This window comes from Atractosteus spatula, chromosome 12, assembly GCF_055471065.1.
Source record: "Atractosteus spatula isolate fAtrSpa1 chromosome 12, fAtrSpa1.hap1, whole genome shotgun sequence".
NCBI lineage: Eukaryota > Metazoa > Chordata > Actinopteri > Semionotiformes > Lepisosteidae > Atractosteus > Atractosteus spatula.
In genome coordinates, this window is record NC_142717.1 from 518,325 (window position 1) to 538,009 (window position 19,685).

General features: G+C 36.3%; 1 protein-coding gene across 1 annotated transcript in view; it reads left to right on the forward strand.

Annotated features, from left to right (window-relative positions):
• Positions 1–246: 246 nt before the first annotated feature.
• The window catches only part of cobl (cordon-bleu WH2 repeat protein), an 86,629-nt gene continuing 67,190 nt past the window's right edge, over positions 247–19,685 (forward strand). Inside the window, exons 1-2 of the mRNA XM_088929646.1 lie at positions 247–389; positions 920–1,122. Coding sequence (XP_088785772.1) covers positions 1,082–1,122 — 41 coding nt within the window. The 5' untranslated portion in view covers positions 247–389; positions 920–1,081. The remainder of the gene's footprint in view (positions 390–919; positions 1,123–19,685) is intronic.

Here is a 19,685-nt window from a genome sequence, read left to right on the forward strand (position 1 = left end):
CAGAGCTGTCCTAGACTATACTGGTACTTGTGATACAAGTAACTTTTTTTTTCCTGAGCTAAACATGGCGAAATAGAGCTATTCTACTATTGACTGTACACTCGCAGCACCTAAAAAAGGTGTTTCTCAAGCACCCGACCCCTCGTGTGATATTGCTGAAATCCCAGCCCCGGCTTGGCCGGAGAGCGGGACCTACAGCCTGCTGTAACGAATTCCCTCCGAGCGTGATTGACAGGGAGTGCTGACGGAGCCGAGTGGGGGATAAAAGTGGAGCGACGGCAGAAAGACTGGGAGAGACGATTCTTGTCCAATTAATAAACAGGGAACTGTTTTTTTGGAAACCGCACATAAGCAAGGAAAGGGGGGATTTGCGTCAGATGTAAATCGAAGTAAGTACTGGATCAGGAAAGCAAAACCAAAACCAAAATGTAACTGCTGCTTTTGTGGATTAGTTTGCGCCTTGACTTCAGTCGCTGTTTGTGTACCGCTGTAACTATGCGGCTACACTTCGCCTGAAAATGACGAGAGTCCTGCTAGCAAGCTGTCACTTTCGTATGCACTGTGCAGCGGTGCACTGTACCTGCGCATCGTTTGTTAAATGAATTTATTTTTCTTGCGGTTGATATTGGGATAATAATTGATAATAATAACAGTCGGCCAAAGCCCTTGACAAGCCCCCGTGGATTTCAAATTCTAAAGTTATTGAGGTTGTTTTGAACCTCTACGCCACCTTTTGGATTTTAGTTTACTAGTACAGTAAAGCGAGCCGATCTGGTCATTGCCAACGCAACTTGAAAATTAACTAAAAAATTAACTTCGCTCTGTCGCTCCGTCCGAGGTTGTTTCTGCATCAGCTATTGAATCGGTGGCTCGTTTTCAATGAGAACATACATCTCTAAAGGAAAGTTTTTTTTTCCAGTTTGCAGAAGTGCGCTTTCTCGTGGATCCCTACGCATTGAATTGGTTTACAATGTTATTTTAGAAGGAAAACCATCGTGCCTCAGAAGACAAATACCGTGGTGCGCTTAATTTGCAAGTCGATATTAAGAGCAACTGTACCTGTTACAGTACAGACGTTAGGATGGAAAGTACAGCAAATACATCCACAAAACCACCGACAGGGTAAGTACTGTATGCATGTTTTTTTTTACTTGGGCCACAGAGATGTCAATATGTGCAGGGCTGCTTATTTTTTACATTCAGCATTAAAAATAACAGAAATACTGTACCTGATGTTTTTAAGCAGTTGATACTATACCATCTGTTTTGATTTAGAGGGGAAGGAGACTTTTTTTGCTTTGATCCTTGAAAAGTGACAGATCTGTAGACAAGACGGTGTACTTGACTGCTACTTCTCGTTTTGACTCTTTTTTCTCAGGTGGGTTAACTTAATGGAAAACTACAGTCTAAAAAGCAGCTGTGGACCCTTCAAGTCTTTAAAAAGAAATATGTTTTTTTAAGGTTGCACTGAGCCAGTATGGATATTAATAGTTGCACTTAATTTCTGAAGACATAACTGGACTAGGAATTACTTCAACAGAAACAGCAGGGCTCCGATAACTACATTCATAGACTGCGTGTGCTCGCCGAGAATAGACGGACACTTCACAGACTTGGGAATCGCAAGCGCGCACATTTCTCTAACAAAGATGCCTTTTGTTGTTGTGCTGAAGGGCTGGGCTTGTAAACGGAGATCAGTTTAAGTGTATTTTGAACCGTGGATAAATGGCATCTGCCATCTGGCAAGCGCTGATGGCATTAACAAATGTTGGAAGTCCATCTCACTAAAAGGCTACAATCAGGTGTACTTTGTTTCGGGTGGTTGTTGTTGCTGTTGTTGTTACAACGATGATCATTTTTAATGAATATTTGTTTTAAATAAGTCCTTTTCTAATAGTACGTGAGTTGGTTTTCATGTACTAGGGCTGTATTACCAAAGTCTTTTATAAAGCAAATACACTGAAGGGGCAGTGGTATTGATTGAAATAGTGGACTTTTATTGAATTGAATTATTGGGTAGTAGTGAAGCCTTTTCTGTGATATTTTTGAAATTCTGTTTGTAGCGGTTGCTTTATAATATTGCCTTAGTCCATAGTTTGTACTTTAAACAAAACAACTGTTAAATAATAAACAATGTTCAATTTATTCAACATAGTGTGCAGAGCAGAGATCAGGCTTTCTCTAGACTGTAACACCCCCAAGATATAGAAACCATTGTCATGATTTTCAATTTATCTTTTTCTTCCGACTTTTGAAACTGATTGTCTTCTAATACCAGGTAGCCAATCAACTACAACATGCAGTATGTGGGCATGTGGAGACACCTGAGACATTAAGCTGTGATAGCGGTCAGCCAAATTCAAGGCCTGACCTGTTCATCTGCAATCTTCCTTTGGGTGATATAATTGAAATCAGGCTGATTTTGACTACAACCAAAGCTGCCTCATTTTTCACCTGAATATTTGCTCCAATAACTTTGATAGCGACACTAGTATCTATCAAATACTTTGTGAAATATGGGACACATCATAGAAACTGCTTCCACTGAAGACCAGTATTAGCAATGCAGTTAAAATACGGCAAAATGGGACTCCTGTGTAACCTGCAAACAAAATAGTTGTCATACAGTTATTTTAAATATCAAATATAATCCGCTCAAAATGGTTTAGGTGTGTAACTACTACTTTTGTAGGTAATATTCTTGAAATAACAGGATTCCATTTGTTGTTAATGTGTTAATATGTTGTTATACTGTGGTCCTGTCCTGTATAACACAATCATAGCATCAGCTCCGATCAAGTAGTGGTGTACACATACAGTACTACTGTTAATAACAAAGTCCAGACTGCGGAAAATGCAATTCAAGTATGGTACAGCAAACCAAGATGTCCGCCAGACTGCCACTGGTCTTTTGTGCCATTATCTTCCAAGCATTTAGACTGTGTTTGGTAAAACAATGCATGATAGATCAGCTTCAAAACTGGCAGACATCCTGGGCACTTGCTGATATATTGCAGGACAATAATAAGACTTCTGCATCAACCAGGGTGGGTGTCTAAGCTGCATTTGAAAAAAAGTTCAAATTCTTCCAGACCAATAGATTAGTTTGAAAAATCTGCTTCAACGCAGCTCAGCATAAACTGCAGCCATAACATTTTATCACAATGGTACCATTTAAAATATTGAAAAGCAGCCACAAATGTAAACTGTTTTAAACTGTTTAGGTTCAAAACATTTTTAAGCAATTCAAAACTAATTTATTCATGTACAGTATATTTATTTATCATCCTGGAATGAATACAATTCGAATATTGTAAAATTATATTCTTGTGCAAACTAAGATGGACACTTACTACCATCTTCAAAATGTCAAACAGCATGTGCTGAAAAATGGTCTTGCAACAGATTTATCAGGCATCATCCATACACAATGATTCAGATCCGTAAACTTGCTCTGTAACAAGTGGCTTCATTGAAACCTGTTTGAGAAACTTCCAAATATTGCTGCTGAAAAACTATTCAGACAGTTCTCTCTAATTTTAATAGGTGCGTTGAACTGAATTGTGCTGCACAGTGGTGCAGTGGTTAACATTACTGCCTCTCAGCGCGGGGGCCCTGGGTTCAGATCCTGGAGTGCTTCCATATCTGTGTGGGGTTTCTATGCCCCCAGTGTTCATGTGGGATTCCACCGGGTGCTCCGGTTACCTCCCACTGTACAAAGACATGCTGGTGGGTTAACTGGCTTCTGGGAAAATCACCCCTGGTGTGAGTGTGAGTATGTTTGTGTCTCTCTGCCCTGTGGTGGACTGGCGTCCTGTCCAGGGTGTATCCTGCCTTGCACCCACTGCTTGCCAGGATAGACTCTGGCGCCCCTGCAACCCTGAGTTGGATAAAGTGGTTTAGAAAACAGACATTATCCTTTCTTTCTAACTACATTATACAGAGTGATAACTGATGGGTTTCGTTTGTAGATGAGTGAAACTAGAGAAAACGTCTTGCAAACCTTAAAATGATATTTATTTCTGATGCCGTACTTAAAGCATTAATTACCATTATTCCTTTGTTTCATTTAAATTCTTGTGTTTAACATGTGTCTAACTGGTTATAATGAGTGAAAATAATTATAACCAGTGTTTTACAGAACAGGCAATCTTGTTATTTCTTTAATGAGATGCCAGACTGTTTCTCTATAATTTTTCTAAGATAAATGTTTGTTTCCAAAGTTCTACTGTCTCTGTAGATTTTGTTTATCCCGTCTGATGCCCTTTTTTATTTATACTACATCATAAATTAAGGGTTTCATTTCCATAGCTATTATTTTGTATCTCAATGCTTGGTTAGCAACTGCTACACAGTATATTGTTTATTCTTTCTCTATAGTATTGATTGCCCTTGGCACTGGAATCCCAGTCTCCTCATTTACCCAGACTGTTCATCTGTAGAGGTGGCTGTACCGGGGACACTGCATCACTCTGGAGCTCAAGGGTGCAGTTGATGGCATCCCTCCCAATTGCTTTTTTTACCCTTTGGCCCCACTTAGTTCTTATTCAATTGAACTGATAGACAGTGCCTTGCAAAAATATTACAAAAGCTAAGAACCTGTGAATTTTCAAGACTGGAGATGTGTACCCCTAGGTGCTTGTAGCCACATACTGCCTCGACACAAATGATGGTTTTCTTTTCATTCAGATTGCATTTTTATTAATAGCTAATGTAATAATAAAAGTACAGACTTTATATTCTGCAGTATGCAGTGGTCTGGCAAACCCTTTTTTCTTATTCTCTTTTATCATGCAGTTCTTTTCTGCTTTCCATTGATTGCCTCAGTTGTGAAGAAACATCAAATTTGTTTCTAACCTAAATCCACTTGATGAACGCTTGAGGAATATCTGAGATGGCTTTTACATAATGAAGCTGAATGGTAACTACTTAAGCTTCTGATTTATGGTAGTTATTTTAAGCCAGCAGTTGCTTTTCATTCCTTATACCATACGCCTGTGCTATTCTACAACAGTGGCATTCGTTAAAGTAATTACAGTAGCAATGTGAAATACATTGAATAAACAGTTTCTTCTGCAGAACTATCATCCAACTAATATATGCAGTCACTTGTAGTGTTTCTGGTATCATGTTTTGCTTCTAACAGTGATTACATAAGCCGATGCCGGAGCAGTTATACAAACTGACACAAGTTTAGTCAGTGCATCTCAAGTGACTGTTGCAGAGGACAGTATGCCTGGCTAATCTTGGCAAGTGTCTTATCATGAATGCAGTGTAACTGCATATGGCTCTGCTACTGATCAGACATAATGCACATGCTTGTATCTCGTCTTGATACGTTAGCCGCACTGAATTAGAGGTCTGATACCGACTTATTAGTGTAAATCTGGATAACACTTTCATACTGTATATTTCACTTTTAGTTTTTAATGAGTGTACAGTAGATACTATACATTTATTTCATTTTATTCATGAAGGGGTGTTTGTCGTATATCACATTTTATTCATGAAGGGGTGCTTGTTGTATATCACAAAATGTATAAATGAATATATAAAAAATGAAGGTATCTTAAACACTTCACAGTTATCATTTGGCTCTTGGTGCTAAGATTAAGGTGTTGCCAGTGCTTTATTGACTTGAATAGCAGACAATTGCAAGTAGTTTGTTATACTGTGTGGGGATACAAGTAGAAAACTTTGCATCACTTCTGATGTTTCCTTTTGCCATGAAGGGCACTGAAACAAAGCAGGCAAGAGCAGAAGTTTGTGGAGATTTTTAATGGCTTTACTGTGCTAGAGATGGATCCAGTTTTTAGGTTTTTTAAATTTGCCTCTTAGATCATTATTTTTGCAAATATGTCACAGGATAAATTGCAAAGTTGGTAACTTTCATATGATGTGCTTTAGCATTAGTTATCATTTTTCCTTAGGGTAGTCATTTGACCTTTCAGTCCATATTTCAATAACATACTACAATATTTTTGGGCAGAAGTTTTGTAGTCTCTTTAACTGTAACAACAGTCCTCTTGCAGAGGGGGTGTCCCTCTTAAAGATTTAAACTAAGCCTCTTTTGAACAGCGTTGTAAAACACAAGCTTTGCTTGCTACTTTAAAGGGCTTTAAATGGCTTTCTCCTGTATTTTATCATTTATGCTGTGAAAGTCTTCAATAAGTACATCTAATGCCGGATTTCAGCAGAATCTATATCAAGGGCATCTGGAATGTTCTAGTTATTGGTCAGAAGTGGAACACAGGTTTTGAATTAAGTTTCATTCAAACAATAGTTTGTCCACATTGCCATTATTAAAATATTTAACCATAAAGCCATAATTTATTTTAATTTTAAGCAATAAAAATATTTTTGCAGTCTCTTATTCAAAATGTTTTTTAGCTAGATGTACTGTAATGCACTGATCTCTGAAGAGGCACAACAACTCAGCTACTTCGCAGGAGATGAAATACTTCTGTTTGTAGCTCAGTGACCAGCTTTTGAAATCTGAGACTTTGCGTTTAGGTCAAAGCAAATAAAGCAGTGTAAGGTTACTAGATTACAAAGCTGCAATGATATGAAAATCAAAGGATAGAAGCTGCAGACGCTGAGGCATCCTCGAGATGTAAGATTTTTCTTAGGAATTCTAATGCAGTTGCAATAAAACCTCTTTTATACGGTAAAGTATTCTTACTGTAATCTGCTGCTGTAGTTAAATGCTGTGTACTGTGCTGTGGATTATTTTGTAAGGTGAAAACTGCTGAAACCCAAAACTGTAAATAGTTTGCATTTATATTTGCTTACATCTTTTCACATTATCAGCGTAGTACAGTATGTCAATTCTGCCCATGAGTATATATAAAATGCCATTACTGGGTGTGTTTGGGGCAGTGATTGGAGTCCTGGCTAAGAGCCTTGAATTTCCTGCTCTCTGATGTGGTGTCTGGTGTGGCTGTTCTGGATGACCTCCTCTGGAGGTTGGGTGGTGCAGAATGTGCTGCAGTATAATTAGAAGTTCGTTATTAGTAGTAGCGGAGCATTCTGTAACCTAGATGAATATACTTAAATATGGGTTATAAACAATGAAAAAAGGATTTCAAATACTATACTTATTCATATAAAAAAATAAGTACAAAGTAAAAATAAGATTTCAAAATGGATAGGATTGTACTGAGCAGGGCATATTTTGTAAGTCACCTGAAAATTGAAACAACTTTCACTACACCCATCCATTTTCTTACTGCTTCTTCCAATTCAGGGTCATAGGTGAGCTGGAGTCTATCCCAGCAAGCAGTGGGTGCAAGGCAGGGTACACCCTGGACAGGACGCTGTGAAATGCAACTTGTATTTGTAATTTTTTCAATGAGTATTTCAGACTCTCAAATTTGTATAACATTGGTATAAAAATATTTTCATTTCACAGTCACACTGACAACATTTCTACATGAGAAACGTGTGTAGGGATAGTGTGAATTCTGTCCAGTACAATTGCACAGCAAGAGCAAGAGAAAACCAAGACTTCCTCCAATTGATAAAGCACTCCAAGGAGATTGTAACAAGTTGTTATGCCAAACTATTTTGTCAAATCAACCAATAAAATCAAACCATTCAAATGAAAGTAATACAATTTCTACTGAAATTTCTCTGTGAGAAGAACTGCAATAATAAATATAGATAAAAGCAAATATTGTATGTATGTATTGCAGATTCCAATGTTGGACAGTCAGTCTATCATATCAATGGATGAATTAAAAATATCTGTGTTTTTGTTTCAGAAAACTTAATACCATATCACAATTTTTTAAAATGTTAGTGTGACTGAATTGTCCATCTATCCAGTTTCAGGCCACTGCTTATTCTTAGTAACAGCTGCATCAATCTTTCACCTACCCTAGAAGTATTGAATGCAAGGCAGTGTCACGGATATCGGAAAGGCAAGCCGAGGAATGGCTAGGAGAGCAATAAAGACCCTATGCGTAGCGTTAAAAGGGGCAACACGGAGGTTAGCCGAGGCTCAGGGGGTCAGACGATGTCGGTAAGAAACCTAAGCCCTCAGGCCGCGGACAGGAGCAACCTGGTGCTAGGCAGGTCTTGGGACATCCATACCCTCAATGCTGAGGCAGGAGCAGAGCAGACACAGGAAGTAAATAGGCTACACAACAAGACACACTGGAAAGACATGAATAATCAAAGTGAACTATGAATAGGACAGAAGTAGAGCACCCCCTAGGTGTACTGGGTATGGCAGTACCCCACCCCCCTTCAAGGGTGGCTCCTGGCGCCCAAAAAAGAGCTGCATAGCACTGGGGGGAGGAAAAACCTCATTTAACTGAAAGGAAACCTCTGGGAGTCCACGGCTATGAGCTACCTCCTCCTCCGGGGTAAAAAACATTTATTTTATTAGGGGAGGGGGGGGCGTACTGGAGACAAAAAACCAGACCGAACACGTGGTTTCCAAAACATATTTGCATTCTGGAATCGTACCAGAGAAGAGCAGCCAGGTACAAGTTCCTGGGCTTGAAGGACTGATCTACACTGTCAATCTAAAAGAACTGAACTGGTACAGTACCATCAAATAAGCAGTAATTCAACATGAATTTCACAGATTTTGCTACTGACTCAATTTCTAATTAGTGATTAATTATGCTTATGCCTCTCAAGGAAGTTATTTTAAGAGAACCAAATATGCTTGGTCATAACAATGAAAAGTCAAGGTATAAGTCATACTATGGTACTGCACTTTGAAAGAGCACATGCTTGTACTTTGTGGTTTACAAGTAACAGAATTTATAAATGTTCGTTAGTCTTTGGTCTTAACAGCAATAAAATAGCCTTATTGGGATAGAATGTAGCTATCACCTAATTGTACAAGGGGTGAATTATTCTCTAATAATTATTATTTAAATGAAGCCTGAGTTAAAGCGTTTGTCAGAAATTCTAAACTTGGTCAGTAAAGTATAACATAAAGATGCCTTAGATGTTGTTCATACCAACCCTTAGATTAACATTTGAGGATACTAGCTATGACATTCTTGTAGGTTTTGCTCTTCTATACCTGGAGTGAGTCTGTCAAGGATTTATAACTAATTGTTTTGCAAGAATCTAAAAACCATCATTGTCAATTTACCATGTTCTGTACTTTTACTGTTAGATATACGGACCCTTGTTATGGGTTCAATTTTTAAACAAAACTAATAGTTTACTAATAATTTTGTAATTACAACAGTTTTTGGTGTTTAACAAATGACCGTCCCACTTAAAACAAGGTTCTTACTCATAGCTGATTGAAAGCACAGTCCTTTATCTCCCAGTTCTGTGCCTGGAAATGGGTGAGCATGATTATTCAGCCTGGATTGCAGCTGTCAGGTGATGTTGACTGGAGCCTTGTTACGGTATGAAGTGGGTAGATGAAAAGAGACAGCCTCAGGGACAGAGTTTAAGCTGAGACTGGCAAGCATTTGTTACCTGAAACCACCGGTCTTTTTTCGATTTATTTTGAGAAGGATAACGGTAGAGATGCCAATGTGATATCAAGTATATAGTAGGGTTGATGCGTGATTAAACCATAGAAATTATTACTATTCTTGCCCAAGTGAGTATCGTTTTACTTTAGGTTTGGCTTTGTAATTTCAAGCTTGTTTCTACAGTATTACCTGTAGATAACTGAACAGGACCTTGAAGTAAAGAAACAAATCCTACGTGAAGAAATGTGCTCTGATCTTTATTGCTTCAGTCAAGACCAAAACAAAAACCCATAGCATGAAATGCTTTCTGTATAATCACATATTGTAGTTTGTTTTTTTTACAGCGTAGTGGATCTTTAAGGAAAGAAAGGTTTGCATTATTGCTTTGTTTTACCATCTTTTCATAAGGATTGCAGAAGGTCATTTGTTCTGTACTGTAAATTGCATTTTCTGTTTGTTTATGTGGTTTACAGCTGTGTGGGAAAATATGCAAATGTGTTAAATTAGTAACATTTGAATCCCTCTTAAAGGTCATTAAATAAAATGAGATATTTTTAAAGAATTTAAATAAGGCAAAATAGCTTTCCAAGAAGTCTTTGTACATTTGTTTATTCATTTTTCATCTCAGTGTTAAGTTCTGACCTGTACAAGGGTGTTAATATAGGTTACAAACTAAACTTTTTTTCAGAGTCTATAAAGTTTGAATTCTTTGTATAATTGCAATTGAGGGTGAAACTTGCTCACTTCTTCTTACTTCATCAGTTCGCTATGTTTTTGAGTCATGTGTTTTAATATTTTAACGGGTCACCTGGGAAATAAGGCATCGTGTCCCTTGCAGAAACAAATAAAGCCATGTGCTTTCTTTGCCTGTGAACCTGTATTTAATTTCTGTGTTCACTGTGGGATTACACTAGAGGCTAATTGTTATTTCACTCTGCTTGGTTTTCCATTTCATCAGTCCCCAGAGAAATTACCCCAGGGCCAGGTTATTCTACATGATTCAGTGTTGTTTTGTAAATCACCCACTTATACAGTATATATTAAAATTATATTTTCTTTAAAATTCCTGCAGCTTTTGCTCTTTTTCAGTACTAGAGAATTCTAATATTTGACTGAGACACATATATGTTATTTTGCTTCTGCATTGACTTTAAACTTTAAAGTAAGACTTTAAAAAAAGTATATGTTGGTGCAGCAGTTTTATTTACTTACTATATTTGTGCATTTTTTCTAAATGTTATTTCTTGTGAAACTTTGAAATTTGTCTCCCAGACATACTGTATGTTTTAGATAGTTTAAAAATGGACACTTCCATGTAGCTTATTTGGGAAGTCTTTGTATTCTTTGTTTCCTACTTTTGGACTGCCTTCTGATACCAGAATGTTTGTACCATTATGTCATAAGCTTTGTTTGATATTCAGATTAGATGATAGATGGCCTTTTGTGCAGATATGTATTAAAAATAATACATTTTTGTTTATTATTTTGTTTTTATGACATAGTAAACAGAAATCATAAACAGTTTAAATCTCCTTGGCTGTGGTACCTAACACATTTATTATAAAATATTTGGTTTTGTACAAATGTGTAGAGAGTAAGCCTCTGACATACAATATAGAAGCCTCTGACATAGACCTTAAGTACTCCACAGTGGCTTTAGCAGGGAGAGGAGAGATGCTCACCTTTGGACTGGATCAATAAAATAATAAGATAAGCAGATCTCTGTGTATTACGGCGTGATGTGTCATGGGAGTGGTCATTACAGTCACTGCGACTTTGCAGTTTCAACAGTGTCTTCTACAGTACAAGGTTTTCTTTACATCAAGATAGCTGGAGATGAAGAAACCCTCTTCGGAGACAGGGCGGAAAGTGTGCACACTGATAAATCACTTCAAATACAAAAGTTACCTTAAATAATTAAATTGTACAGTATGTGAAGTTCCTCTCGCATCTTCTTTAAAGGCCAAAATAGAGAAAGGGGGGCATAGTGGTTCACAATTCCCTCTGAAGACCATGGGGGAAGGGTAGGGGGACAAGGGGAAAAATATAACCCCTTTCGGACCCCTGGAGGAAGGGCAACACCCTGAATTAGATTAAAAATGGTTCTAAGATGTACAGTACAAGAGCAGTCCATCAACATCTGTCTCTTCTTACAAAGATCTTAGATTTGCTAAGCTTTGCATCAGTTCATATGTGAAACAGGTTTAATGCCAGTACATTTTGTTTTGACACATATATACTGTATTTTTTTTTGCTCTAGTTGTAAATAAGAGTATCTGTTTTTACTGCCTTACCCACACTTCTGGGCCGTGGCATGGCGTCTAGCACTGCCGTGTCCCCAGTCCAGGTTCCTGGGTTTGATGGTTTGATTCTGGGTTAAAGCGGCAGTGTGTATGTGGAGTTTGCAGGGTGTCCTTGCGTTTGCACGAAGATATTTCACTGGACCCTTAGTTCCCCCTGCCTCCCAGAGACACCCAGGTGAGGTTTGATTGGCTAAGGTACATTTCCCACCCGGGATTATCTCTATGAAGGAGACAGCTGGGCTCTCTGCCTCATTACTTAGCCATAAACAGCGATGCTGTAGTACCTCTCTCCCCCATGACCAGCTCTCCACGGGGTACTGCACTCCCACACTTCTGAGCTTCTGCCCTGGCTGACGGAATGGTAGTGCTCCTGGGTGGTTACTGCCTTAACTTTTTAAACTCCTGGTTTTCATTCGGCTGTGACAGGCCAGCCTAACATTGCCGTGTTAGAGTGTAGGTATTTGATTATGTTCTCGGATATTTGAAAGGGTGGGGCTCTCCACTCAAGTGGTTTGAAACCCGAGAGCACAGGCAGATGCTGAATTAGGAAGCCGCATGCCTAGTAACTGCAAACAAATGCCTGCATGGAGTCAAATAACCCTGGATACGTCTGGGTCATTCAGGTTTTGTGAGCAACTTCAATCATAAATTTGCAGCTGTTTCAAAATAGAAAGAAAAAGCTCTTCAGTGTAAATATAGGTTGCTATGTGAACACCATAACTCTCCCAGTGGCTCTGACACATTAGTTGTCCTCACGGATCTGTGCCAACTATGGATAAAGAGTTTCACTTGCTGTCTTGTGCAGCATGCAGAGAAACTGTTAAAGGAAACGTTTTACCCATTAGTTTTGGGATTGAGAAGCCCACAGCATCAGGTCCATTTCAGATGCACTTTGGGCATCTTAAAATACAGTATTTGAGGGCAGAATTTAAATCCAATTTCAGACTTCTCTTGCTCTAAAAAGTTGTTTGCATTGTTTAGTTTTCTACAGTGCTTTGTGTTTGAAATCTTCCAACATACAGTACAACATTCCAGCTGGGATTAAGTAAGCATAAAATGAGTTGTATAAAATAACAGCCTGGCTCAGTTTTCAAGCATTGGACAGTACTGTACAGTATGTGTTAAATACCAGTACTTCTGGAACAGAGCAACATGTTTTTAATGTGTAATGCATTTGGGTGTGTCTTACATCATAAAACAAAGTATTAAGTAACTTTTTTCCTTGTTGAACATATAAGCAGAAAGAATGCCTTAACTGGCATTAGAGTATCCATTTTCCAATAAGAAGATGCCTGTAGGGTTGCAGTGTGCACTGTTTTTATAGTTTGACCTGAAATGGCAGCTGCATTATCAGGAATCAATGACATTTGAAGAGGATCTTACAGTTTTTTTTGCTTACTGTGAAAGATTAAGTGTAACCTGTATTTCCCCAAGAGAGCCATGACTGTCTAGATTTATAGTGTCTGGTCAAAGCGCTCCACATTTGTTGTGAATGTCCTGTGTTATTGAGTGTATGTATCAAGATGTTGTTTTTCTTTTTAAAATAAGTTTTATAATGTTTACGAATTCTTTGCATTGATTTTTTTCACACGGTAGCTTACTTTTATGGTTTCATGACATGTAAACTTTAGGGACAGACTAAGACAATAATGACATTTAGTGAGCGTGAGACTGTGGCAGATGAACGATGAGAAAAAGATTGCCCAGCTGTCTGTGTGTCACTGAAGTGATTTTATTTATTTGTATGTGCAAAGTGTAACATACAGTATATTGTCTTAAACAATCCATCAAGCTGCTTGTTGCAGGATGCACCAAGGTGTGGTAAAGTGAGAATTGGTTTTAAAATAAGCTATAGTATATGGTATATTCTTAAGCTGTGGTCAATCAAAAACATGCAAATTAAAAGCACATAGATACAGAGCTACCTGTACTGAAATATAAACTTTGCACAGTGCTTAAATGATATAAACAAGTACTTCTAAAATTCAACTATATCTACATAGAATTATAAAAACTTCATTATCATGGTTTTCCTACCCATGTTGTTTGTTGAGCATAGGTCTATATATGCTGTATATACAGTACCTCACGAATATGTTTCTATTTAATTATGACAGGTTGCTGCTAAATTAAATTGAGTCTAATTATTTATTTTTAGTTTAAAATTCTACGCCCCTCTGCAGTTTTGAAATGAGAGAGTTAAATCAGTGGATCCCTGTTTAACTGATAAAGAAAACCCTCTCACAACAGCTATATAAAGACATGCTTGTTCTTGGCCGCACAGCCCTGCACTCTGATCAGTCTGTAGCAACACAATGATGTTGTGATGGGACAGCGTTCACTGAAAGGCGTGGAAAATATAGACAGGAGACTGACTCAGAGCTGGTGCACATTTATGTTTTGAAAGCACTTCAGTTAATGTAGTTCAAGAAGTATATTCTTAGATATTTTTTATGTTTGCTTTTTATTTTAAACAAGTCAATAAAAATAAATGTATGTTTGAATATCTTTAAGCCATTTTGAATCAGAATGAATTAGAACATGGTACATAATCCAGTGTGACTCCTGTATTTATTTCTGTAAAGCAGTTTGATAGATTTCTGCGGTGCCCTGGATTCTTTGTCAGATTACATTACCTTTAAAATGCATGTCCTGTCTCATTTCTAATGTTAACTATAAAATAATACCTCTACAAATAATATAGGTAACTTAGTTTCACTTCTGTATATTCGTTCCTGTGTAAGATTACTTTGCTTTCTGTCACCGATATTTTCTGTCACTTGATGCATTTCCACTGTTTCCACATGCTGATGTTTGTTATTGATCGTTATTGATTTATTTTGATAATCAATAATTGGCTTATCAGTTACCTACTGATTGTTTTATTGAATTTTATTTAAATCTGATTGTAATATCATCCTCAGAAATATACTTGCTGTTTACAGTATTAATTAATACTATATTTCATTCATTGTGTTTTGTTTAATTTTGGATCACACAAAGAACTTCATATTAATGTAGTTACAGCCAGCTCTTCAGTGAGTTTGGAGCAAGCTTTTTAGAGAAGGGTTAGAAGCCAGTGCCCTCTTGGCTTCTTATAAGAAACGTGGTGGATCAATTACCTACTAACCCAGTTGAACTCGATGTCCATCTCTCATTGTAACTTTAGTTCTTTTTTCTGGTGTCGAAGAAAACACTCAGGTTAGGTGTGGTTCAGCAGAGTCCTTTATTCATGCGCATGGGGAGGATACAATCATACAGATCCGAGAGCAGCCTCTCCCTGAGATGGCAACTGTGATGGGGTTTATACAGCAAACCCACTCAGGAAAGCTCATTCTAAATTTTCACATTAGGAGTTGTTTTTCTCTCTACAAACACTTCTTTGTGATTGACCACTTTATTCTTAAGAAGCAATTTTACCTTGTACAGTATATAGACAAAAGGAAGTATGTAAACAAAAGGTGTGAAATGAGCTAGACATTCTGTGATTGCAGCATTAATATCAAAAAGCCAAATAATATGCTTGAATTATCCTTTTATACTGTTGCTAAGCAGAAAAGAAATGTGAGCAAAGCCAAATAGTCACTATATTATATACTTAGAAAAGATAAATGCTACAATTCTACCTCCCTAGTTTAAAAGAACAAATGGAAAGGTATTGGGATCTACTGAAATTACCAGGATCCCCCAGCAAGTAAATCACCAGGCTCATGTCAGCCAAATGTTTTTTGCACACATCTCATACTGGGGGAACAGTATCTTCACAGATATTTTAAGAGAAGGAAAATGTTTATTTTTAAAGGAGACTGTTTCTTTTGTGCCCTTTCAATATTTCCTCACTGTCTGGCAAACTACTGCTTTATATGATTAAAATAAAAATGCTGCTTTTCATCCTTGTTAGCATTTATTAAAGTTAATCTGATCAAATAAGATTTGAATCCCACTTTGAATTGTGTTAAGCAAGAGATGGTATGTTTATTTTTAATTAAATTCTTAATCTAACTTTGGGAAATATTTCAAATGAAAAAAAATATTATGTTTTTTTTTTTACTGCCCAAGCCTGATCACATTTTTAATCCTGTTGTTTTTAAATACAAGAAAAGAAAGGCTGAAAACAGATCTTGAGTCTGAACTTTAAAATGAAAGAAAGGGCTCCTTGTTTGCTTGAAGGAGGAACTTGAGTGGACTTATCAAATCACATACTCTGTAAGACTGCTGGATAATTTATGCTGGCATATCAGACACCACAAATCAGGTGCAAAATGTATTATCATGGTTGTATTTAGAACAAATACTCTGTTGTAAGATCAGTTTGTCAAATGTATGCAGCTTTTTATTTAATTTGAAAACATTTTCTACATTTAAACATATTTGTTTAGAATATGAGTTACCATTAGGCATTATTTTGGTTGTGCTAGTACTGTGCATTTATGGGTTCACACTGTTTTTCCTTTGTATCAGTTTTAGAATCCACAAAACTGTAAAATGTAAATGTAGAATGTTTTACTTGTTTCCATAACATACTAAATTCTTAAAACAGTTGTAACTCTAATGGGCATTTTAAGGCCCGAGTTTGTTTCCTGATAACTGATCCACAATACGCTTGTCTCAGCCGTTTGTCAGGAATTCCTTCTGGCCCTTTCATTCACACCTCTGCGGTTACAAAAGCTTCTCCTTTAGTGCACCTGTTTCACTTGAATTAACAGGTATCAATGCTTGTTCACTGGGACCTTCTGGAAATATTTTCTCCTAAGGTACTTTAAAATTAAGGTGTCGGTTTTGAGAAAGTCAGTTTGGCAGTCTATAATTTTATATGATTTTACACCATTTTTTCATAAGGGATGGATGGATTTTATCAATTTTATCTCTTTTATTCCAATTAATTATTTACAATTTCACTTATCTTGCATTTTGGCTGTCACCTCTTTGTCAGGTGTCAGATTGTGAGAGACACATAAACCCAATTACAGCCTTCAGGGGGCTCTGAGCCTGCAGTATCAGTGCTAGTCCCCATGTAATGTTATCATAGTGTGTATTCATTATTACATATGTGTGAAACATTGTCTGAATAAAAACAAATAATGCAGTTTTTGTGCTAACTCTGAGAATTGTCCTGTGCATGTGTTAATTAATTATAACTGAATGGCTGTGGTGCATTGATGTACTGTATTTAGGTCAAAGAATACGGCAAACACATATGAGGTCTAATCTCTTAATCTCATTCACACAACAACAGGTTTAAACCACAACCTGGATTTCTGAATGTACTAAATGCTTCACATCGATCTAATAGTCTGCTGTAACAAAAGTACAAATTTTAAAGTTGCATTTATTATCGAATTATTGTAAGAAATTATTGTATTGTAAGAAAATGTGTAGTTCCTAGGTACAGGAGTTTTTTTAAAAAATGTTAATTTACAGTACCAATACTTAGACATTATTCCCTGTATAGTAAATGAATGAGTGTGATACAACACTGAGATATGCCTGTGGCTGATGTACAACTTTGTGATAAGGCTCTCTTACTCTCCTGTAGTTAGGAAGGGACCATTTCCTATTTAAGAGATAAAATGTATATTTTTTTTTACTTTTATGCATTGATTTTAAATTTAACTTGGAAATCTAATAAATATTTCAATTCAGAATGGGTGTAGTAAAATAATTACTTTCATCTGCACAGAACATTCTACATTGTGTCAAGTGGAAATCTGCTTAACATTAAAGATTCTAGAAAGAGCTAATGGAAAATAAATCAATTGTGGCATTTTCTGTAAAAATATATATTTTCTTTTAGTTGTAAGTTACTTAATCTTCACTGAAAAAGTAAAAAAGCTAATTTATATAAATTTTCCTGGGCTTAGAATTGTGAAAATAAAAGTCATTACCAGTTGAAAAAAACACTTTGTAGATTCCCAAAACTACCAAAAAATGTCAGGTTTGTATGTTATATCATTTAAAATATTATTCAGAATAATAACGAATCTTTATGGTAGATGTCCAAAATCTCACTGATTATTGAAAATATAGGAATGTAATGTTTCCTAAGACCAGAGCTGATCTTTTATTTTGATGATTAAATCAAGTTGAAATGCAGTCTGTGGCTGTGCTAACAGTTTGTTTCTACTATCTATCTAGCAACACTCATGAGAGATGATTATGTATCGCAGCTTTTTCCTTTTATACTGTACTAAGATTAGGGCATCGGCCTTTTGTGATTAATAAGTAACCAAGAGTAGTTTAGGTCCAAAGGCCTTTGGAATGTCATTATACTCCATACTGCATTCCAGCAGGGCCCGTTTCATTACACATTAGACTTACTTAGTTTATTAGACACTTTGAAAGTTTTACAGAAAGACAGCAGACGTCCATGACTATCTGAGAATTGCTTTTGTGCTAGATTCTAAAATACATTTTCTTCTGTCAAGCAGGAGGTGTTTAATCTTTATATCATACAAATTAATCTGTATATAATTCAAATATGGACAAAATATAAGTAATATGGTATATAGACTAAAATGTCATCTTTTTAACTGTGATAGCCAAATAATCCTAAGAATCCTAAGAAGAATCCTCAGAAGGCAAGTGTTCCAAGGTAGGTGAAGAATGACCATACTGTCACGTTTCTAATAACACTGTGATTTAGATATGATATACAGTAGATGTACTGTAGGTGGGCATTGGAAAGGTTTTTAACCTTGATTGGATTTCTACAAAAATATGCTTAATGGATAGAAAAATGGGTGTCAAAAAGCTCTGAGAGGATTAATGATGATTTCAGGTCAATATAACACCTTGTCTTATGTAGTTCATAAAATATATTTTTGTTATTTTGTGAAGTGGCAGATCATCTGATTGTTTTTCAAGTCTGGACATTTTCACTGTGAACACTGTACATTATGTGAAACTATGATTATTGAAAATGCTGAGATCCCAAAAACATGCACGTTTTGAATAAACATTTGACTTTGTGGTGAAAAAAGGATATAGCAATCCTTTCAATTTAAGCTTTGAAAGCCTAAACTCTGCACATAAGAAAAAAAATCTTGGACTATTGTATATTGTTAGCATGTCTTAATTATTTTTCATTTAATCATTTTACTTTGATTTTTTAATGCTTGGTTTTTGTCTTTCACTATAATACTAAAACACATAGAAATTAAATTTTAAGGCTTAAGAAGAACTCAAAAAAGAGTTTATCAATACCTACAGGTATCTGTAAATACACATCATTAATCAGGTAGTAGCACATTTTAAGATTGTTGCTTGTAAATGTAATAATGTTTCAGTAAATATTATATAAATATTTTGTATAAATAAGTACCAGGGTAAAGCTTGGTTTAGTTCTCTATTACCTTGTAGGGTAAGTTATTAATTCTCAATGTAGTTTCTGAGACATGCTAGAGCTACAGTATGCTAGGTGAATGCAGTAGACTGATTAATGAAATAAATTCTGCAGTTTTGGTTTCCTTGTTACTCATCATTCAAGGCCCAGCCATTAAAAACAAAAATGGGAACAAATGTAATCAGCAATAGGTTTGGAGTCAAGGAGAGACAAGAAAGACAAAGTTATTTAATTTCAAATGTTCCCAAAAATATTCAGATGTGTTTTGGACCAGCTTTCTCAGATATACCCAGGCACAGTGATGGAAGATTGGACCTCTGAAGGACAAACTGGAATTCAGGAGGGCTGCTGGATTAGTTCTTTATGGTTGTTGTTGTTTTGAAGATATCTCTGAGGAAAAGGCAGTATTCCCAAGCTTTTTCTCCATTGTTTACCAAAATAAATTTAATTACAGTGGAAGACGATAATCATTCCTTTTAATAACATAGTCATTATTTTAAATAACCTCATTGTTTTATTTGCATTATGTTCTGTTTAGACTTTTCACTATTCTAAATTTAAGTGTTTTGGAATGTCTTTGCTCTTTAT